This window comes from Corythoichthys intestinalis, chromosome 1, assembly GCF_030265065.1.
Source record: "Corythoichthys intestinalis isolate RoL2023-P3 chromosome 1, ASM3026506v1, whole genome shotgun sequence".
NCBI lineage: Eukaryota > Metazoa > Chordata > Actinopteri > Syngnathiformes > Syngnathidae > Corythoichthys > Corythoichthys intestinalis.
In genome coordinates, this window is record NC_080395.1 from 59,112,590 (window position 1) to 59,137,249 (window position 24,660).

The window sequence follows — 24,660 nt, forward strand, 5'->3', positions numbered from 1 at the left end:
TAGAAAATTCGAGAGGCGCGCGTAAGCCTACGGCGTAGGGTCGTAACTCGATTCATCCTTGACGGCGTAGGTCTGACGCGGAAGTATAACTCGGCCTTAAGCCGTCCCTCACCAAATTTGACACGGAAATGGCATTTGTTCGTAGATAAGCCGCACTGGACTATAAGCCGCAGCTGGATATTTACACCAAAATATATCAACCAGTAACACTTAACTTGACTGCGGCATTATAAGGCAATGCAAGGCAAGGCAAATTTATCTATATAGCACAATTCAACACAAGGCAATTCAAAGTGCTTTACATCACATGAAGACCATAAAAATCACATTTAAATCAACACAACGTAAAAACCAAGACAAATGATCGCATTTAATCACAGAATAAAAATAAATAAATAAAAATAAAACAAAAATCAAAATAAAGCAAAAACTACTATTAATAATAATCATTGAAATCAGCAATGGATATAAGACAGTCATTAGACCAAATGAACCAGCATGAACCATCATTGTTTCAAGAAGCTTCATTTGGCCATCACTGCTCCCTTGAAGGAGACATTCAACCTGCCACCTGGTGTCAACACTGTTGTCGTCCAACATGCCTCCTAGCATACATTGCAGCGCTAGAGATGTTAATAACAATCAAAATTCATGTTCTGTGCTAATTAGTTCTTCAGTTACTGTTCCAGTTGTTTCATTAATTGCTAGTTATGGTATTTGGTAACGCTTTATTTGACAGCGCCATAAGACTGTCATAAGGCCATCATAATTGAAATTACACTGCTATGAGCTTTAATGAATGCTTATGACGGATGTCATCATGTGCTATCCGGCAAATTACCTCACTTTTGAATGGATGAAAAAGATCCGATCTGCACATAAATGGAGTTAGTGACATAATTTGCCAGATGACACTTAATGACATCTGTCATAAGCATTCAGTAATGCCCATGATAGTGTCCTAATTGTGACGGTTTTATGGCAGTGTTATGACGTCACTGTAAAGTGTTATATATTAACCCAAATAAATCAACATATAAGTCACACTGGAGTATAAGCCGCAGGATTCAAAATGAGGGGGAAAAAGTAGCGGCTTGTCGTCCGAAAATTATGGTATATACAAATTGAAAAGATTGATAGTGGAAAAAAAATCTAATATAACATTGAAAAAAGTATTTTAAAAAATAAACAATAAACAAGTAGACAATAAACTAGTTCAGTGTAAAATTTTCGGGCATGCCACTCAGTTTCCCCTTGAACAGGACACAGGGCTACGTCACGCACAACATCACACAGCCCACTCTTTAGCTGTTTGCGCAGTGCTGTCACTTCTAACTGGCCAACTCATCCAAAGAAAACAACAACAAATCTGGCCCATCTTCTTCCTCAAGTTGATGAAATAATGCATTAGCTTGCGCTAAATTTAGCTTTTGATTCATTCCACACATTTCAAAGTCGCTCATTAATCCAACCGGCCGTCGCTCGGTACCTCTCTTCCCTCTCCTTAGATGACGCCTCGCTCGGCAATTTAAAAAGATGTTCACATTCCATCCGTCCGATGTAGTTTTTTGTGTGGTTTCGGTTTTCAAAAAGGACAAGAAATGATGGAAATATATGGACAAAAACACACGGTCCATGTAGCAATTAAATGTTCATTTATGAGGGCAATAAAACTATAGAAGTCAAATGACGTTATCTCCCATTTTACTTGGTCGATTGACTTCAAGTAAAAACGGGCGTGGATCTCACCTTTTGCACTTTCAAAGGAGACCAACCAGTGGCACGTTGGTGACGTAATTACAGCGTGACGAAGCTTCAAAGATGACATGTGTAAAGGTGTCAGCGCCGACACGTTTGGTGTTTAAGGGTTAAAGCAGCACCTGAGGGCTTGGACCTTTTCATATTAAAAGTCTTAAATGTTGTATTGACAGCAACAGAAGTGAGACATTCATTTCTCAATAGCAATAACAATAGCCGTCAACACAATGACACCCTTGATAGGTTAGACAACGCACTGGAAGCGTAGCATGATAATTTTTTTCTTGAGTATTTTTTCCCCTCAGAGAAATTTGGCGCCCCCTCTACTAGATTGAGCCCTAGGCAACCGCTTAGCTCGCATATGTCTAGGGCCGACCCTTTGTAAAGGGCTCTCTCTTTACTTAGAATACTATTCTTTCATGATATGATTTGAGTCGTTTATAAAGTCAGGTCTGTTAATACTGGAATCGTCCACAGAAAACGGGATAAAGTGGCTGGAGGAAGAGAAGTCTGGGCTTCCTTGCTGAAGCTGCTGCTCCTGTGACAAGATCTCTCAATAGCTGGTGAAAATGAAACGATGAATGGATGACTCTTTGCTTGTTGGTTCTACCACCACTGTGAAGGAGAAACGATATCGTCATCGCACACACCATATAATTGTCTGCATTAGTCTAACACATATATAGTCTAACACATACATATGGTACAGGTTTTCGTAGGCACCGTCTAACTGTTTGCATTAGTCTAACACACGTAATATAATTAATCAGGAAATAGTATCATTTTCATATTTACGGTAGGACTACACTACTAATATAAAATAAATAGCACACCATAGTTTAATGAGAAGAAATAGAAGAGATACACAATGCCGTCTTATCACAAGAGTGACGCACCAACTCGGGTAATCTGCTCTCCCAGCAAACTCCAAGGACAAAGCGCTTTTTCCTAAAACAAGTACAACCAGCCTGGGCAGCAAAGTTGATAGCGGGCGTCCCAATCCGCGCACGAACCTAAGCCGCCCAAAACCGGCCACAGCGGGGGCGGCCCAAAAGCAACGCCCAGAAACGCCTTCGACAAGACCCGCGTCAGCAAAGACTTCAAAAAGACTGGACACTGAGATAAGACAGATTTCTTCTGCTCGGAAACATGTAGCCTTGTTTTGGATCCAGAATTGTCCCTCCGTCGTCCGTTTTTGCCTTGTTTTTTACCATTGTCGACGAATAAATTGTCAACCTGTTTTCGGCGAGTGTTCTTCAAGCTTTTGAAACATGGAGTCAGTGTGCAAAGGGTTAACACAGGAACGCGCGGAGTTTGGCTTCCTCCTGGCCGGTCTCTTCGGGGGCGTCGAGCGGCGGAGCACATTTCCGTTCTGTTGCCGGCCTCCCCGTGGGGTTTGGGCTGGGAGGACTAAATTCCTTCAACTGCAATTGATCAGAAATGTGCTTTCACTGCTAGCGTTAATTTTTGAGAATGTAAATCCAAATTAAGCGAATTATGAGGGAATTATAACACATTTAAATGTGAATTTCCCTTTTATGAGGGACCAAATCTAATTGGACAAAAAATAATTAAATTATCACGTTTTTAAAAATTGCTGCAAACCCCTACTCATAGTATCACCAGATGGTGCATTTTGTCCCTGGTGATACTCTGACAGGCCTCTGCTGCAACTGTATTATATTCAATGAGTTTTGAAGAATTTAACTGAATATCAGCAGCTTGCCAAGAATACTATTTACTCGGTATTTATCTTGCTGCTTTTGTCAGAAGTCACTTCAAGGAATCGAATGACATTGGCAGTCGCAAATGCCAATTGTCAAATTGCTTTTGGTAAGTTTTGGTTACGGTACCTGCTTCTTCTGGACCCAACTATATATTATGTCATTTAATCAATTCCCAAAGATTCAGGATGGGGGGGGGGGGGGGGGTACAACGCTTCAGGTGGCTGAAAATGTCATTGCATGTAATTGACTTTCCAATATATGAATTTAAATATAAGACGTTGCCGGTAAAATGTTGTCTATAAAAGTTGTAAAGAAATAAAACACCAAAAATAATGAAATGAACAAAAAATAGATTTTCTTTATAATGGGTCAAAATTAAAATTCAAACAAATCATGTGACTAGCACCTTGGAGACGGTCATTTGCTTTTCTTAGCCAAAACCACCTGAGGACAGAAGAAACAAGATGGATATATGTAATTTTTTTCAAACCTAAGCTTTCAAAAGCGACAACAACTACTGAGCGAGAATTGAAGATGTGGACCATGGAACACCGGAGAGCACTGCCAAAATGGTGAGTGGAGTTTCAGTTTGTCCCACCAAAGACGCTAATTGTGCAACAGAGGGCGTACCATATTCAATGGATGACGTCCTTGGCCAAAAGCATAGCTGTCCTAAGCAACATGATTTAGAATTCTCCTAAAAAATGATGGAATACAAACAAACAAACAAACAACAACGACAAAAAAACGCTCATTTTCAATGTAAGATTATAAATCAGCAAAATCGGCAACTGCTTCTCCACAGAAAAACGCGTAAGCTCACACATGCACGCACACCCACATAACTGGGATGCCTGTATTTACTAGCATGGGCTAAGCTACTAGCTTTTTGCGTTTCATCAACATGTTTTGCCAAAAAAGTCAAACTCTGCCTGTGATTTAATTATTCAGATTCAGGAAGGAGATGCCACTATGGGAAGAAAGATCCTAGAACAAGCATCCCTATCATAAACCTGAGGTTCCTCTTTAAACCTCAGATCTTTCATTACATTGATTTTTACTAACATTTTTCAGAAGTTGCATTCTGAAGGCTACTTTCGAGCTGGCAGCAAACTTTCTTTGTCCTCCACACTGCCTATCTATTTTCTGGCTGTGACAGCTTTACCAGCTCAAGTACATTTTGAAAATTATTTTTTTAAACTGTTTGAATATCCCTGAAGAAGCGGAATAATAGTGTCGATGAAGAAGACTGAGGATCTGCCCTCACGGGTCAGAAATTTAAGGGAGTGACGAAAATGAGGAGCGGTGTCAAGGAAAAGGTTGAAGTTTGACGGTGGAAGGATTTGCCAGAAGGGCAAAGTGGTAAATGTTTGCCGCAGGGAATTTAGACTTTTAGACATAGAATCTGTGTGCCAGCCTCTGATCTGTGAAAAGACCACATAATATTGTGACAAATGGGCAAAGGTATCACCATACAGTGGCAGTGTTCTCACTCAATAATTCATTTCTACTGAATCAAGTTGATGACTTAGCTTTTTATAGAATCAAACTCATCAATTGGCTGACTCAGAGCTCAAGAAAGCAAAGACATCATTTATTCCGCAGCTGCTTGAAACACCAGGGAACCCCTCCAAAAATATCTTTGTTTTTGGTACAAGGTAAAGTAATTCTCAGCTGGATCAATATGGAAAGTAATGAAGTGAAGCCTGATTCAGTGTTATTCATCAAACGCAATACTGGAAGAGCTCAGTGGTGAATCTGAAAATGTATAAATCATGTTATAAAAGTTAGAGCTTATAGGCCTGTTCAAGACATGTAACATTTTGGTGCCAGTAGTGTGCTCTATATAGATATAAAGAAAATTTTGAGGATTTGATTAACATGAAGAGTAGAAAATGTGATTGCAGTGGACCAGTAAGTAGCAGTGATTAGAAAGAGGGAAAGACCAGGGAGACACAAGGAGGTGAAAATATAGATGTCCGTGTTCTTTTTTAGGCGAGAACAGAATGAGTAGGATTAGATAAAAGTCCATCAGAAGAACAGCCATCCTTATACAATTTGCAGACAAAGTTAGACTGAGCAGAATCGATGATGACCTGGGGAAGGTTGATAGTGGAATTTGAGAAAACATGAGAGCAATTCGTGTAACAGAGAAGACAGGCAAAGGTCGTAAAAACTTACACTGCTAATGAGACAATCCGAAACATAAAGTAGTAGAACTGTTTTTTTTTTTCTGTGACTGCAGCTGTCATCTCAAGGCTGAACGAGCAGAGATGTTAAGTAGTGGAGTAGTTTGTAGTGATTAGTGGATATTGAACATAATGTTAGCTTAGTGAACATGGCGTACATTTCGAGCTCTATTTTCGTGCCAAACAATCATTTGCGCAGGAATTTTTATTTATTTATTTTTTTGACCAGGTGCTGGTCATTTTGCAGACAAGCACAAGTAGATGCATCTGGAAGAAGGCAATTTGTGCCACTGTGGGTGTGAACACACCGATTCTATTCACTGCAATCAAAGTAGCTCATTTCATTCTCTTTGACTGAATTGCATTCACATGTCCTATGGACATCTACAATACGTGCAATACTGGAACACTGCAACTGCATGTGGCCGGTGGCCACTGACAAGCGGGCGCCCTTATCAAATAAGCCGATGAAGACCATTAGTGACAAAACGTCCGTGGCCTTTAGGTCATCGTAACCATCATCAGGCCTAACCTTTAACTGAAGGCCGACCAGTGGGATGATTTATAGACTACAATAATGATGATAATACCAATAATGATAATAATGTGTTCAATTAACTGTTCTCTACAATGATTCAGAGGGTTTGTTGTCTGCTCTTGTCATATATATGAAAGTAATTCATCTAAAATCCACGCGTATGTCCATGCATCCCAGAAAGAATATGTCTCTCTGTGGTTGAGCGCAGCTGCGCTACTTGAAAAATAGACCCCGTGTTCTCAGTCAGAGGTTTCAACTCATGAATGAACATACAAGCATGTGGTTTGATTGATGGACTTTCAACAACTCTGAATTTCATTTGCACTCTTAGCAGAGAGAGAGTGGCTATAAGTTAGTTTATTTATTTATTTATTTATTTGGGGGGGGGGGTAGGTTTAGTATAAATGCATAGTTGTATGAGTTTTTTGTATAGGGTTAGCATAAGTATGTAGTATCACTCACCCATTTATAAAATGAGAATTTTTATAGTGGAAAATTATTTTAAAAACTATAACAAGGACAGCCTTTCCGTAATTAATCGATATTCACAATGTATTTTTCTGCTTGCTAAGCTTTTTAAACCTTTGTTTAGCTTAGACACAGAGAATAGTAAATCTGAGTCTTTAAAGGCTGGAACAGTTTTAATGTGCCACATCATTATGGACGTACAGTATGTATGGTGTACTCCTGTTGTGGTTGTTTATATTGTGTTGATTATTCCGAGATTTAAACTGGACAAGGAAGAGTTATAGGGGACAGAGAGAAAGATAGAATAGAGGGCATAGTGTTACAAAAATATGATTGAATATACTTGCTACCTCATGAAAGTAGCAGTGTTGTTTTTCTCAACGATGACGATAACGAAAATAATGCGTCAATGAAGACTTTTTTCATGATGATGATGAGACGATAACGAGCTAAAAAAGTGTTTTGGAAGACTAAAAAATAATGAGGCTAGTTTTTTTCAGATGAGACGAGAATTAGACGAAAATGCGCAATAGTTTTCGTCACATATTCACAGGAGCAGTTTACATGGCGACACGAAGACGCAATGACAGTAACGGAATTGCCTCGCGTGCATATGGTGTCGGAGAAGACTTAAAGAGCATACGACATGAGAAAAAAAGTCTTAAATGGCATTAATATGTGAATTAGAATCATATTTTGAGACGATTCGACTATATACAACAATTTAGCATAGCGCAGATGACAAGAAATTAGTCTTTTAATCTGCTGATTAGCCACGCCTACCATTATAGGGCTTTAGCGTCCCCAACAGGTGGATGACATCAGCGGTAGACTGGGCTCATCGGTTTTACTATTCAGCCCATTGAGGGGGAATTATTCAGAACGAGGAAAACGCGACGAAGAAAGCCACAAAACGTCATTGTTTCGGTCTCTCTACTCCAATATTTTTACAGGATATTCTTTTTATCCAAGTATTTATCCCCAATAGCTATACAAATGGCTTGAGAAGGACCAGTCAGCCCGTCGAGGGGGAACTAGTCACAACGAGGAAAACGCGACGAAGAGAGCTGCAAAATGTCATTGTTTCTGTCTCTTTACTTCAATATTTTTACAAGATATTCTTTTTATCCAAGTATTTTCCCCAATTGCTAAATAAACGGCATGGTCATGACAAATAACAGTCTTGTGCTAAATGGAATATGAAATAATAAAAATGCATTTATTCAGGACGACATGACAAAATTACTCCATAATGGTCAAAACTGTCGACTTCACCTTTACTGTCGTACCTCCCAAACGATATTTTATGACACCTAAATCGGACATACTGTATGTCATTTCCCTTCCCCGGCTTCGGAGAATGTAAACAAACCAAAAGGCGTGACAGCTAGCCGACATGCTAACCCAAACCGAGTGATGTTTCAAAGTCTTCCAAGCGGAAAATCACACATAACTCGCCTGGATTATTTGACATGATGACTGAGTTGTCGATTGTCTTCGCGGATCGGCAAACCGCCCGGTGGAGAGCAATTTACAGTTCGGTCCCCGGAGGAGGGTGGCTGCAGTTGTTGTGCAGCTAACGTGCATGAGGAGAGCTTTTTACATGCCTATCAATGATCAAACGTAAGTAGTCCTTTATTTAAAGAAAGTTTTTGGTGTTTACTTTTGTAATAGCTGTATTAATATTTGACATAATACTAAACAAGATGTTTACTCACTTCCTTGTAAGTCCAATGGTCCCACTGTAGTCGGGCTTGTTTTGGCCAATATCCACGGTGAATGGGAACCTTTTGAAACTCCAAAAAGGCGCATACGCCTCTCCCTCATACAGAATGATTTTTCTGCAGCTGTTTGGCTGGCGTGATGTGAAAAAAAACGTATTAATTCGCATAATCAGCTGAATCCTTCGTCCTCATACACAACAGTACGCTGGATAGTGAAGAGGACGTCTTCTACCGTACACGTCACAGCGCCCTCCTCCTCAATGCAAGACCGAAGCCGGAAGTCACTCATTTTCATGGCGCGGGATTCAAAAAACTAAATAAATATAGCGATCGCTTCCACACACATCCAAGCGGTCCATATCATTCAGGAGCATAAAATACCGTGTGTATAATGAAATAAACATGCTTTTTCGTGTCACATGCCCTTTAAAGCAAAGACGAAAAATTCTGAATCCTGCCTCCAAAGTGGAAGAATTCGATTGCGGGGGCTTGAGGGGGGCTGGCTCCGCATGCATATCAAAAGCTCCTGCCGCGTTGGACCCGCGCCGATAACGTTAGCACTCATACACGTCACATTGGGTGTGCGCAGCGGTGTTATTAAACATTAAGAACAGCTAATGGCGGAACGTCGGCTTTAATTTACTAATTTAATAGTATTTTTAAATTTAAATATGTTGAATGTTTCCATTTTTGTGCCTTTTAGACTAAAAAAAAAAAAGCCATTGCTTGGAGTGGGCGGGCATGTTGTCTTCCGGGCTGAGGAGGTCAAAGTGCATCATTCGCTGTAGCCTTGTGAATCTGCACTGCCCCCTAGGGCCTGGCATGAATACTACATCATTTTCATGCGGAATTGCAACATTGTTCGAATGGAGATGGAACCATACAAATGCAAATTTTAAATTTTTCGTCTTTTCGGAGAGTCACCATGTAAACTGCCCCACAATGTGTGAAATTTATGTGTAGTTGGCCTGCATCTTAGCAGTGTCTGGTTCTGTCACTTGTGACGTGCTGCACCCCCCCCCCCCCCCCCCTTCCCGACTCACAAGTGTGTCGTCTCCAGTCTCCACGCAGGCTTGTACACTCATTTTATAAATGGGTGATTTAAAGGTCTGTGATGAGTGATCATCACACACTAAATGTAACACGTAGCATTAGCATTAGGCTAATGCTAACAGCGAGTGGCCTCTTACACTCTATGAGAACTTTTTTACTTACTGTTCGTGGTGTCCAGTTGGGTATGATTAATTGAAAATAACGTACTGTTTCCAGTTGAGTTTGTATTATCACCAAGTTAACATTGTCCTTGTAGATAGACGCTACAATATGTGGTCCTCTGTCAATGTTCATTCGAAAAGTTGGAAACCTTTATTTATTTATATTTCGGAATATTTTCATGAACATTTTTAGCAAACGTCGACTAAAACTGAGTTTTCGTCAACAAAAACTAGATGAAGACAAACACATTTTGAGATGATTAAATTATAACTAAGGCTATGTTCATACCACAGGTCTTAATGCACGAATCTGACTTTTTAGTGTTTTTCTGACTTGGGTGAGGCATTAACTTGACGGTCTCAACGTGAAAAGTCGCATAAAAGTGGACAATTTCAAATCTGATCTAGGTCACTTTTGTATGTGGTTAAAATCCGATCTGGGCCACATTCTGGAAAAATGTGGCTGCGGTCTGAACTGTCAAGTCCCCCAAATCGGAATTCATGAAGCAATTACGTCAGCATAGAGTGAGAGAGACAGGGCGCTACGGTAGCAACGCAGCTGTGCATTAGCGTTAGTGCCTAGCTTGTACGTGGCTTTCAGGGAAGAGGCGGGCATGACAACAGCCATAAAAAAATAAAACGGGGGGGCCTGAGAATGCTTGGTGTGAATGCTTCTTTGTGCTCCAAATGAGCAATATTTCAAGATTACTTACATGGCCGAAAGTAGGGCATACTGTCTGTATGTGTGTGCGTCATGCATGCACAGTGCGTGCAGGCTTTGGATCCATATAAACTTTAAGACTAAATGGTGATTATTTACTGCATGTCTGTTGTTTGTGTACTCTTTTTGGAAATCAAAATATAATCACCCTAGAATGACGTTGAGCCACCATTTGTTTTGATGCTTCTGTGCATGCGGCTGAGTTTGCTCAGCGTGTGTCAGGCTGTGAATTAGTGCAGATGCATAATACCTGAAAGGGCTCACTGGACAAAGTCAGTCTGAACGGGCACGCCAAAAAACAGATATGACAAAAAAATCGTAATTGTGCATTAAGACCTGCGGTATGAACCTAGCCTAAGACTAATAAGTATTATCGTCCAAAAGACTAAGACTAAGACAACAATTAAGAGGGAAAAAAAAAAACACTGAAAAGTAGTGTTCATTCATTCATCTTCTGAATAGCATATCCTCTTGAGGGCTGCGGGGGTGCTGGAGCCTATCCCAACTAACACTGTGCAGGAGCCAGGGTACACCCTGTACTGGTTGCCAGGCAGTCTCAATGAAAGTAGTGTTGTTATCTCAATATGACTACCGGTACTGTTACCAAAAGCACACCACGTAGGGAGAGGATACTGAAGGAGAAGAAGAGGGAAGATAGTTCAGATAGGAATGTAATAGGGTAAGGTGGGTGCACAAGCAATCCTGAAGGTGCAAATTAAGTCAAGATCGTCTGCTTTCTTTGAGTAGGCCAAGGGTAGCCACAAATACTGCAATACTGTGTTTAACGTTAAATGTTTTTGTCACGATGTATGGGTTTGATTAGGTCTTTCACGACTCTGATATTTATATTCATGACTATATATCTATGAACTCATAGCCTCCTCTACTTGTTTGCCTACATTTTGAAAGCATTTCAATGAGATGCGATAGCCTAAAGAAAGGACCCAGACAAACATTCATTCAATCCACTTAACATAGCACTGTTGGCTGTGCACAGTGTCTGTTTACGTTGTGTTAAAGTCAATGAAGGCAAGGTTTGACAGCATTTTATCTACGTTGTAATTAAAATCTATTCATAACTGCATGTAGGACACAATATTCCAGCTGATTGAAATGGGTTATTAAAACAGAATACATTTAGAAGAAGTTCTGATGGGAAAATTCACCAGCAAGCAAAAAGACTTTGTTAAAGTTTTTTGGTTTCCCATTTTCGTTTGTGAAGATAAGAGAGCGGCCGGCAGTTTTCCTATTTAGCCCATAATTGAAAGAATGGTGCTAATGTAACTAGATGACAAGTTAATAGAAAATGGACGCAAGCGGAGAGTTTACAAATGCAGCATAGAAGAGTTTTGCATGGGTGAAGAACAGGTCACAGGGATGTCGTTTTTCTTCCGAATTAATATTTGATATCAGCTCATCTTACAAATCTCTCTAACTTCAATTGCCTAAAGCAAAAAAACCTGATGTTTCATGCATGTACTAGTATATAAGATTAATTTCATTACATGTTTGTCTGGCGATTAACTAGAATTATTCAGCAGTTTATTCATTAACAACACTGTAAAAGGTTCAAGTGTACGTTTCTATCAGAGTACTTCAAAAAATAATTTGGGGTTTTACCCAGCATGAGTCAAAGTAACAATACTCATGCAAAAATAAATAAACAAACAAAAGAACACAACCTCTTCTTTTAGATTTCACCATTTTTATTCATGAGATTCATGGTTTTGGCAAAACTGCTTTCTGCAGTATGTTTAGCTGTAACAAAATACAGCTAGATCAATCTGCAAAACGCCCGCAGCAATCTGTAGAAAACTTCCAATAATTTGCTTTTAAAAGCAACAATTGAATAGAAAGCTGCTGTCAAATAAATCTCACTGGGATAAGCTTGGAATAACAGGGTGAATGGTAGCTCTATCATTGCTATGGCAACCTTTCCTACTAAATAGGTGTACTAGCTAGGATGATTTTCATGTTTGGTAAGGACGATAGAATATTTGACAAGTCTTCCATGATTCGATTCGATTTAACAATCCAGTTTGCACTGTTGCACTCCTACTTCCAAATAAAGTAACATCTGTATTTCCACACAGTAAAACTACAGAACGTTCTGTAACACTGTTTAAAAATATAAAAAAAAAAACCCAATTAATTTCAAATTTCAAAAGTGTTAAAAACTTAAACAAATCCCCAAACAAAAACTTCACAGTTGAGATGAACTTTTTAGCAAATATGCCAATGTACAGTATAGGGCAAAAGATTTGACATACTTTATTCAATACAACACAAATGAAGGTCCCAAAACCATTGGCACAGCATTACATTTCACGAATCAACCATGAAAAGGCATACCTGTGAAGTCAAACACCATTTTAGACATGTGCCAATTACCGGTTTCAAGGTATACCATGGTACGAAAACTAAGCTTGAAAACGATAAACCGATACGACCGGATATCCAGTTTTACAGGTGAGAGATACAGATGTATCGATAGTAAAGTTACCATTCGACAGTAATTAGCCATTAAATATTCAATGAACCGATAGTAGAGAAAGAATACGGCTATCGCGAGCACAAGAATCGGCTTCTACTGCCTAGTTCAATACATTGCGTAATATGATAATAATTTAGCTTTTACTTCACATGCTGCGCTTGTGTCATTCACCACACAGCGCACTTAGATTTAGACCGCACGCATGATATAATATGGACAAGCACTACTCACAGTCGTGGTTGCCTCAACTTCCCATGCATTTCGGCAGAACCGCTACTAGTCGCCGTCATTACCCGATCGTCACGGGCGTGTCATAACAACGCAAGAGCTAATAAAACTACTGTAACGCACGCTCCGTAGCGTTTTCTTCACAGCCCAAAATGAAACTAGTAGTGGCAACGACGCAACATGCTAAAACAATGGACAGTTTGATCACCGACGCCAGCGACGTGCAGCGATTGATTTTCAACGCACCCAGGAAAACAAAAGTCGGACTTTGAAGTGATGAAGGCAGCCAGATCTGTTCGCATGGGACAGATTTTGTGTGAAGTGTGGAGCGGTACAGAGATCGTGAGTTTTTAACCCTGAAAAATAACCCATTAAAATGGTGGAAAGGGCGACATATTGTTTCCACGAAACGCAGTCTACTTCAACATGAACATGTGGATTAGTTGATCTTCCTCAAGAAAAATCTGCCCTTCAAAAAAGATATGGACAGTGATGAGGAATAAAAAATGTGGAAGCACAGGCATAAGTGAATGACTGCTGTGTATAAGGTTAAAGCAATGATTATTGACCTGTCTGTCTAAAATGCCATGTTTTTGTTCCCCCAATTATACCACTCGTAAAGCATAATTTATTATGTATTTAAGATAATACTAGCAGATTTAATTCTTTTTTTCCAGAGCTGCTGTATATAATTAATATTTTTTGTTTGTAAGATGTTTACGTTGAAAGATTGCACTTAAATTACTTAGCTCTTATGTTATAAACACCAGGAAATACAGTAATTGAATTACTGAACTTTACTGTTGTCTGTCATTTGAGTTTTATTTTATTATCAATCCCATCCAACAAAATGATGGTCATATGGTAAGCCTTATTTTTTTTTTTTCATAAAAAACAAATACAACATAACATTGGTATGAAATTTTGTTGTTCAATTTTGCTTTTAGAAATGTGGTCTTTTTTATATGTTTAAAAGACTGTACAAACACACACAACAAATGTTTACTATCGTATCGTTTTCACTCTGTATCGAACCGTATCGTTCCTAAACTGTATTGAATCATATCGAATCACTTGGCCTTAAAAATGTATCGTTTTTTAATCGAATCGTAACCTGTGTATCTATATACATATCGAATTAGCTTCATGCCAGGGATTCCCAACCCAAATGAAAACGTCACAGTTTCAAAACCACTAAAATTTTCCATCATACCGTTCCTATGGTATTGGCTATTTATTGGCTTACCTCTCCCCCTCCGGTTGGTGCTCAGTGAGTCACGAGAGTCAGCTAAACTACACGATGGCTGGAGGAGGTTTCCCCCCCATAAAAAAAAAACGAAGGTGTTGGTATGGGAATACTTTGGCAACAGAAAAGTTACAGACTGCCACGGCCAAGAGAAAGCAGGCCAACCAACAAGTAAAACATGTTTGCGGAGGGTGGCTGCTAGAGGAGGCAATACCTCCAATATGATTTTGCATTTACGTGACCACCCGTCGCTTCATACAAAATTATAATTACAAAAATAGAAAAAGGTTAGTAAATGCTGTTATGAACGTTTCCTACCAGCTACGAGAATTAACTCCAGCGTGTTTAGTGTGTCTAGCGGTGGTAAAACAAATATGGAAATTAGACAACAAATCATTATTTTTGTTCTGATGATAATAATATCAAGCTGTGGCTGAGGGTTTAGGCTCACCTGAAGGGCAGCATTTATTTTAATTTTATTTAGAATATTTCTTTATAGACCCTACTCACATGACGTCACAACCATGCCTCCGCGCCATACTGTCCGTCTACTCGTCGTGTTGACGCATTACCGCTACGTAAATTCCTCCTAGTATGGCGTGTTTTTCTGCTCGTTAACATTAATAATCAAAATGGTGAAGGCGTGTGTGGCGGTTGGTTGCAATAACAGAGAAGATAGACGGAGAGACTTGAAGTTCAACCGTATTCCAAACGATTACCACAGATTATGTAGTAGTCATTTTATATCTGGTAAGATGCATTAAAAATATATTTAGAGGGTTTTGGGCTGACATGCACAATTAAGATCATTGCGAGGCTAATCGCCGACAACATACAGTTTAAAATTCAAGATGCTTATTTCTTCCACCATCATTACATTTTGAATAATATTTAGCTGGTACCAAGTGAAAGAAGCTGGCCTCGTCTACGGATCATCAGTTAAACAGGTGTGTCCAAACCTTTTGCAAAGGGGGCCAAATTTGGTGTGGTAAAAATGCGGGGGGCTACCTTGGCTGATTTACATAGAACAATATATTTAAACAAATTTCAGCAAGCCCTTCTGTGTGTCACATTTGCTTTATTATTTTTTTAAATTCATAATTTCAACAGTCTCGTCTTTGTGGCGTTCTCTTTCGACACTCGGGCTCTTGCGAAATACTGCTGCTGTGAAATTAAACTAGCTTCAAGTTGCTATAATTTCTCGCTGCGTATCTTCCCTGTACTGTTGTCGTACATGTCAGCGTGTCTTGTTCGGTAATATCATTATCGCGTCACATCGAACTCTTTGAAAACAGCGACTGTCTCTTTGCAAATGAGGCAGACACAGTTGTTGCGTGTTTTATTGAAGAAATAGTCCAATATCCACCTAACCTTAAAGCGTCGGCCATCGCAGTCAACTTTTTTATTGATTGTCGCCATTTTAGAAAATTGGAAGTAAAGGGTCACACGGGGTAATGTTGCTTAGAGTGCTGCTCTTAAAGTTTTTCAAACTTTCGTGAGAATAGGCTGATTTTTTGTGGACAAGATAGTTGTAGATATCAGGGTAGCAGATGTCAGGCAGAGAGGGCGAAGACAGCGGGTCGAAAAATATCGATTTTGGCATCAAATATGGATCTGGCGAATGGATAGACTGAAGCTTTTCCACATAATGCCTTTTATGCAACGCATCCCATGAGTTTACAGAGTCTGAAAGCACTGGGGCTTCCATGAATTGCAGTATAAATTGCACGACAAATTGAAACCGTTGAGATTACGGATAAAGAAAGACGGATAATATGGCGGCCGGATACAGCGACACGTCATTCTGAGACGTTGGTGAGTAGGGTCTATACTTATGTTCTAATTTGCTAATATGTTGTTTTGAAAAATAAAAATCCTAAGGTTCTCATCAGGCATGAAAATCACTCACCTTTCGGCGAAATTCGCCGTTTTGAAGTCAAAAAGGGTGACCTACGTGAATTGTGTAGATCCGAGGAGAACATTTTTAGGTTGGAAGCGGGGTCGTAAGTCCATCTAACTAACTAATGACAGGTTTTATTGAAGTTGCTAAGCCTGTCGCGATATGCAATGAGTGAATTTATCGCAAGGTTAAAAAAAAAAAAATGAGGGCGGTAATTTTCACGGCTGCGTTTTATCACTGCATGCGTGCCCACATTTGTGCTTGCGTGTAGAGATGTCATGAGACTCCAGTTGTGTCCAGATGTTTATTGGTCAACAACACACCGTAGAATTACAGTTCACACATACAAAATAAGAAAACACATCTATATTAAACACTGTTAGCATTGCTACACTGAGACTAATGGGGAAAAAAGACAACTTACTTTAGCCTGCTATAAAACATAGGCAGTCTTTTCCAAAACGCAAACTTGCGGTTAAAAGGGGACACTTAAACATGTAAAATCGCTGGTTAACAGTATTTGCAAACGAGAAAAAATGAAAAAAATCTATTAGTGACACCACAAGCAATGACGAAAAGTGCTTTTTGTGGAGTGTAAAGTTGTTCCCGGTTTAGCGAACGTACTTCCGGTGAACATTTCAAAATAAAAGCACGTCACGTTTGTCATATAAATAACGATTTCTGGAGTTAATCATCATACATCAGAATTAATACTATAATATGTAAATACTATAATACTACAGAATTCAGATTTTACAATAAGAATAACTTTAAATGACATCTTTCTTAAAAAATATGATTGGCAATTAATTATTATAATACTATTATATACTATAGTAGTATACTATAATAATAATCAGTGTTGTTAATAACGGCGTTACAATATAACGGCGTTACTAACGGCGTTATTTTTTTCTGTAGTGGGTAATCTAATTAATTACTTTTCTCATCTTGGCAACGCCGTTACCGTTACTGAGGACGGAAAGGCATGCGTTACTATGCGTTACTATATTTGTCGAAAAGTCTGAGGGAGACGGACTCACCGAGACGACAGAGCAGAGCAGGAGCGGGGAGGAGGCAAGAAAGTTGTGACGCCGAGCAAACGCGATGCTAGGTAGCTCCAATAATACATGTTGTAGCCGATACCCGGACAAACTACGCCCGCATGTTATGGTAGATATGGTAGACATGGTAGATATCACATGTACTGTATATAGATAAAACTAGATGCAAAATGACAGCCGCCATCTTAAAGCAGTAGGCTTTTTAGGACGGCTCTGTTGTAGAGAACCTTCCTCGCGAACCTAAGTAACTTTTTATCTAAAATACTTCTAAATCGGCAAAATCTTTAATTCTTTAAATGATGAAACAGTTTTAAAACTTTCATATGTCGAAAGTAGAGAGAAGGGAACTAATGCAATAATGGGAGCAATTTTAACAACTTTTAACAGTTGATTCAGGGTAAAGGGTAAATTAGGGTAAAGAATTGGGCTCCGGCCAATTGTACCAAAAACCTCCACAAAAAACTTCACATTGTGTGGCCAATGGTTTTTTTTTTTTTTTTTTTTTTTTGAGGAAAAAAAAAAAAAAAAAGTAATTATCACCAATTACTTTGCCAAGTAACTGATTACTCTTACATTCAGGTAATTGAGTTAGTAACGCAATTACTTTTTGGGAGAAGTAATTTGTAACTATAATTAATTACTTTTTTTCAGTAAGATTAACAACACTGATAATAATAATACTAGACATTTTTTTTAATAAGAATTGTTTTGAATAATTATGGAAAGGCGAAGTCAGTGTTCTGAATCTGTTTACATTCCATTCTTTCGCACCAGTAAATGCTATCAGCTAAACCTGCACAATATATCGTTTGAACATCGCCATCGCAATGTGCACATGCGGAATAGTCATATCGCAGGATATTTAATTTTTTTTCTTTTTTAAACATTTAAACTTTTGTTTTACTTCATGAACGCAGCAAGTGTGCAGATCCTGGATTAAACGGCGTTATAAAAATTAGGGCCGATGGTGCCATTTTTCAGAGCATCGGAATTTAAAAACAACATACATTCATGTTTTTCTGCTTCATGCTCATACAGCACCACAGTGTCTCACTCTCCCTTCTGCTAGGCAGAGCGACCAAACTGTTTTTCTTCGTCAACAGTGCAGCTATCCCGAATGGAGCTATTAAAGTTATTTGGTGAAAATTTTGTCGTTTTAATATCGCAATATCGCAAACTCCCCAAAAATCGTAATGATAGTTTTTTTCCGACTATCGTTCAGGCCTACTATCACCATTTGACCTCAGTGTTCATGTGTGATTAATTATTGTTATGTACATGTTTATTTGTACTTTAATAAAGAATTTAATTGTTCCAAAATGTTTTTGTGAATTAATTAGCGTCAACAAAAATTTCATTGCTAAATTAGTAAAAAAAAAGATTAGTCGACTAATTGTAAAAATAGTCTGTTGACTAATCAGGAGAAAATTAGTCGTTTGGGACAGCCCTACCGGAACATAGTTCCTCCACACCCTTCTCACCTTTTTAACCCCTGACCCATTTTCATGCCTGTCTCATACCGTCGGCATCTCGTACTGGCACATGCTTGCAACATTTAAGGTGACTCTCTCTTGAAACTCATCAAGAGAATAGCGAGAGTGTGCAAAAAACTAATCAGAGCAAAGGGCGGATACATTAAAGATGCTAGAATATTTTACATGTTTTTAGTTATTTCACAGTTTTTTGCTAAGTACATAATTCCACACATGTTCATTCATAGATTTATTACCTTCAGTTAGAATTTACAATGTAAGTAGTCATGATAATAAAGAAAACGCACAAATGAGAAGGTGTGTCCAAACGTTTGGCCTGCATCGTAGATTACGTCGCATTTGTGTGCTCACTTGTTGCTTGGCACTGGTCTTTGGGGTTATTGGTCTTCATCATAACATCCCTTAACGCCAGTGGAAAAAATTCGCATGCCTCTCATGCTCAGAGTGATGACAAACTCGGCGCTGACTGCATCATGCCTCTGGGCAGAGTACACTCAGATGGACACACACTTAATGAGTACAAAACCAGACCTGCCATGATGAGGAGAGTTTACAGATTAACTGATTCAATATGATTACCAACAATTCTTAATAAGAAAGAAATGTAATCCATGTTTTGGCCACATTCATTATACGAAAACATTTATAATTTTTAATTTTTCTGTTATCAACCTAAAAACATACTACGCGTCTAGTGGTATGTGTATTCCAGACTTTTGGCAGTAACTGACTCGAAAGTACTCGATTTACGGACCATATGTGGAGATTGGGGTGGGGGTTTGGCCATAGCCGAAATATGTCATTGCGTGTAATTGACTTTCACATAGAGTGCATATGAATTTAAAATTAAAGACTTTGCCGGTAAAATGTTGTCTATAGTTTTTAGGCAATGAAAAAAAACACCAACAAAGAATGAAATGAACAAAAAACAAAAAAACATTTTTTTTTTTTAATAATGGCTCAAAATAATTTTTGAACAGATCATGTGACTAGTACCTTAGAGATGGTCATTTGCTTTACCTAGCCAAAACTACCTGAGGGCAGAAGAGGCAAGATAATGACATAATTTTTTCAACCCTAAGCTTTCAAAAGTGACAAAAACTACTAAGTGAGAACCAAGGATTGAAGACGTGGACCATGAAACGCCAGCAGCGTCAGCACCGCCAAAATGGTGAGCGGAGTTTGAGTTTCCCCTACTAAAGACGCTAATTGTACAATAGAATCACCACCAGGCGTACCATATACAATGGACACCGATCTTGGCCAAAAGCATACCTGTCCTAAGCAGGCTGCTTAAGAATTCCCCTAAAAATGATGGGAAACAAAGAAACGGTCATTCTCAACGTATTATTATAAATATTCCTGCCTGGAATATTCAGTCAAAAATGATGCCATCTCCTGTTTTCGTTGCTGCCATTTTCAAACTGACCACGGTGAGAATTCGTTTCGCAAGGGTGTGAGTGACTGGAAAAAACTTGGCAGGAAATTGGATTTTGAAATTGGAAATTGGAACGCAAAAGTCGCCGTCTACTTCTCCACTAATGTAAGACCTTATTGCTGACCCTGCGTTTCTGGGTCATCAACATGTTTTGCACCTCCTGCCACAAAAGTCAACCTCAGCCTATGTATGAGCCTCTACTTTTTTCCTAGCTTTAACCCTGCGATCTATTTATTGCTTACTCATAAAAGGGTGTCCCAAAATAATGTATACACTGTTTGACTTTAAAATAGTTAATACATTTTTTTTCTATTTCAGATTTGATTTTGGAGTAAGAATGGCAGATACTGGGCTTACGTTCAGGCAAAAAAAAAAAAAATGTTCTGAAAACATTCTGTAAATGTGAAAATAAAGCTGAAGTGGCAAGATGCTTTACGCGTGAGTTCCACAGAGATGCACCAACACGAGATAATTCAACGCAGTCACTGTGCCTTCAAAAAAATGGTCCAAGTCCCCTGGCTGAAAATCCACACCAGACAGTGACTCCAGGCAAATTCCAGCGACGTCCCACTGTAAGATGAGGATTTTCTTGTGCCTAGTAACTGCAGTTCAGGGTTGTTTTCGTCAACGATGACTATAACGAAAATATATCGTCAGCGAACAATTTTTTTCATGACAATGATGAGACTATAACGACCTAAAAACGTTTCTTGGGAGACTAATACATAACGACACGAATGCCAGTTTTCGTCTGACGAAACTAAAACAAAACGAAAATGCACCATAGTTTCCGTCACATGTTCACAATGGCAGATTTTATGTGTAGTTAACCTACTTCGTAGCAGTATCTGGTTGTGTCTCTCATGTGACGTGCTGTACCCCCCCCAACTCGCTCACTAATATCGTCTCTAGTCTCCCCATTGCTTGTTTTGAGACACACAGGGCAGTCAGATTTGTTTTCTTATCTTGGCAAGACAGATTATGGAATGTTGCTTTCACCTTTAAAGGTCTGTCCTGAGTGATCCTCAAACGCCAAATGTAACTCGTAGCATTAGTAGAACATTCACGTTTGCATTAGAATTAGGCTATTGCTAACGGGGAGCGTCCTTTTAAACTCGGACAACTTCTTTTTGTTTTTGTTTTTACATTCAGTTCGTGGCGTCCAGGTGGGTATAATGAATGGAAAATAATGTACTGTTTTCCTGCTTAGTGTGTAATATCACGTAATAGATTTGTAGATGCTAAAATATGTGCTCATCTGTCAATGTTCATTCGAAACAGTGGGAAACCTTTTTTTATTTTATTTTTGGAGTGAATCTTACAAATTTTACAGACAAAAATATTGAGTAAACGTCGATTAAAACGAGACGAAATTAGTCTGAGTTTTCGTCAACAAAAACTAGGCGAAGAAAAACACCTTTTGAAATGACTAAAATATGACTAACACTAGTAAGTATTATCGTCCAAAAGACTTAAGATTAAGAGGAAAGTTAAAATGGCTGCAAAAAACAACACTGCTGCAGTCATGGCGATTTATCGAGCCATTCAATTTAAATGTGGCTTTGTCACTCCAGATCATTTTCAGTGAAAACGTGTTATCGTCTGTCTGCCTGTTTCACGTGACAGTCTGGGAATTCTAAACATTAGCAATAACATCTTGCTCTTTAGTTGGGCTTGTCGATGTTGTTTTTCGTTCTGAATATTTTTTTTCAAATGCACTGGATGGTCCCATGATTCTCACAGTTATTCACAATTTGTGAAATGGTGACGCGTGTTGGGGCATCTCTGCGGAACTCACCCGTAAAGCATCTTGCCACTTCAGCTTTATTTTCACATTTCCAGAAAGTTTTCAAAACATTTTTTTTTTTTTTTTGCTCAAACGTAAGCCCAGTATCTGCCATTCTTACTCTAAAATCAAATCTGAGAAAAAAAAACTATTAGCTATTTAAAGTCAAAGAGTGTATAAATTATTTTGGGAAAATTGGGAAATTGTGTGGATGCTACAGTCAGGTTCACCTTATAGTATAAAAATTACAGTAATTGCGAGTAAGTAAATAAGTAAGCTAAGTATTTTAAAGTGAAAGCTTGAGTTATTATTGTTAATTTGTGGGAAACACATAATATACTGTACAAACTGTTGAAGTTCCTTCACATTCCCCTGATTCTGATGTATGTAAATAAGTTGAAAGTGTGCAGTCAAAGCACAATTTGTTCAAATTGACAGTGGTGGCGCTTAGAGCCAAAAACATAAGATTATGTTTGCATCCATGTCAAAATATTTATGGGCCCAACTTTAAGTTGTTGGAAGTTTTTTCCAGTTGAGCTACTAAAATCGAATCTGCACTAATCTGTTTAAGGCCTAAAATTGCTGACAAGCTCACAGCTTAACTTTAACATTTTCACATCTAAACTTTGCTTGTGTTTTTCACTATTGTGTTTGTAAACTCTAAATGTAATCCCATACATTCATTGCTATCGGCAGTAACAGAGCTGCAATAGTGTGAGACTGAGGGTAGCAGGTTTTTATTGTTTGAGGATCAAACTCGGATGAAAGGACCAAGAAGAACAAGTTGTATTGTTGTATTGTATACGGTTGGATTGTCACGCCAGCGCTTACCGCCGTCCACCATGTTCCCGGGTTGTCCAGCCCGCAATTGTCGCTGTACTCCAGGCAGCAGGAGTCTGGCACACGGGAAGCGTTGTAGACTTCAAACCAGTCCGTGTGGTTGGTCACTCCGCAGCAGCGGAACTGCAGATAAGAGAGTGTTTGTCATTGTCACGGAGCTCAGATCTGTAAATTTGCCAACCCTGTGTTAAATTGAGCACTTTTTCTAACATCCACATTTCAATTAGTGAAATATACCTTTGTCACCCACTGCATCATTCATAATTCTCCCTTTTGTTTGACATCACATTTTCTAATATTTAGGGCTGTCAAAATTATCGCGTTAACGGGCAGTAATTAATTTTTTAAATTAATCACGTTAAAATATTTGACGCACATGCCCCGCTCAAACAGATTAAAATGACAGTGTCATGTCCATTTATTACTTGTGTTTTTTTTGTGTTTTGTCGCCCTCTGCTGGCGCTTGGGTGTGACTGATTTTATGGGTTTCAGCCCCATCAATGAGCATTGTGTAATTATTGATATCAACAATGGCGAGCTACTAGTTTATTTTTTGTTTGAAATTTTTACAAATTTTATTAAAACGAAAACATTAAGAGGGGTTTTGATATAAAATTTCTATAACTTGTGCTAACATTTATCTTTTAAGAACTACAAGTCTTTCTATCCATGGATCGCTTTAACAGAATAATGTTATAATGATGTTATAATAAAGAAATACAGTACTATGTACAGTATGTTGAATGTATGTATCCGTCTTGTCTTATCTTTCCATTCCAACAATTTACAGAAAAATATGGCATATTTTAAAGATGGTTGGAATTGCGATTAATTACGATTAATTTTTAAGCTGTGATTAACTCGATTAAAAATTTCAATTGTTTGAAAGCCCTACTAATATTACAAAAATTGACATTGTTCTGCAGTTTGTTTCAGTACTGTAACTAAATATGTATATAATTATGTTGCTTGTAGCCCTGAAATCATTCACTGCCATTAATAGTGATAGACATGAAATCTATTTCAACTGAGAAGTCTGGCATTGATTAATTATTTTTCACTGCCTTTGACAGGACTAAATTGGGGGGGGGGGGATCGCTGAAACCCCTGCCGGTCAAAATGGATTGTATGTCTATATTTTCAAATAAAACCCCCATATATTTTTACCTGATTCTGATCGGTTTAACAAATAAAAGTAGAAGGATTTAAAGGTTGCTCTTGCATCTTTTGACTTTTCTGAAAATCGTTTGGACAAAAGCTGCTTTTAATATCACTGTCAACGCCACAAGATAAGTGTATAAAACAACAGTGAGTTTATACGCATGTAGGTGATTATTTCTCATCTTGTGTATGGAGATGCTTAACAATTCAGTAAGTTAATACTATTCAGGGTGAACTCTGCTCCAGGGACATCTTGCTTATTATCTATTCAGTGACTCAGCATGTATGAAGGCGGCTTGGAGGGGAGAGCTGTGACAGAACAAGGGCTGCCTTTTTAATGGGCTTTAACTCAGCTAGACTTGAGGCTTTATGGCGCTTCTTTATTTACAGTACATACACACACATAAACAAATACATATAGTATATGGCACAACAGTGGCATATACGTAAAACGCATTCACGCTTGAAGACGTACGATGTCATACTGGGCCCATCAGCCAGCAAAAGCGGCACATTTACACCCACGCAGGCTGACACACATTATTGCATATATTATTTACTGCTGTCATCGTGCATGCCTTTGATCATACACAAGCACGCTGATGCTGTGTAGCTTAGCCCAGACACATACACCGGCCTGACCTGTCATCATTTAGTAATGGAACAAAACT

At 38.6% G+C, this 24,660-nt stretch overlaps 1 protein-coding gene across 4 annotated transcripts in view; it reads right to left on the reverse strand.

Annotated features, from left to right (window-relative positions):
• The window catches only part of tspan4a (tetraspanin 4a), a 263,024-nt gene that overhangs the window by 8,214 nt on the left and 230,150 nt on the right, over positions 1–24,660 (reverse strand). For all 4 annotated transcript variants that reach the window (XM_057833765.1, XM_057833774.1, XM_057833780.1 and 1 more), the window contains one exon: positions 22,820–22,951. In XM_057833765.1, coding sequence (XP_057689748.1) covers positions 22,820–22,951 — 132 coding nt within the window. The remainder of the gene's footprint in view (positions 1–22,819; positions 22,952–24,660) is intronic.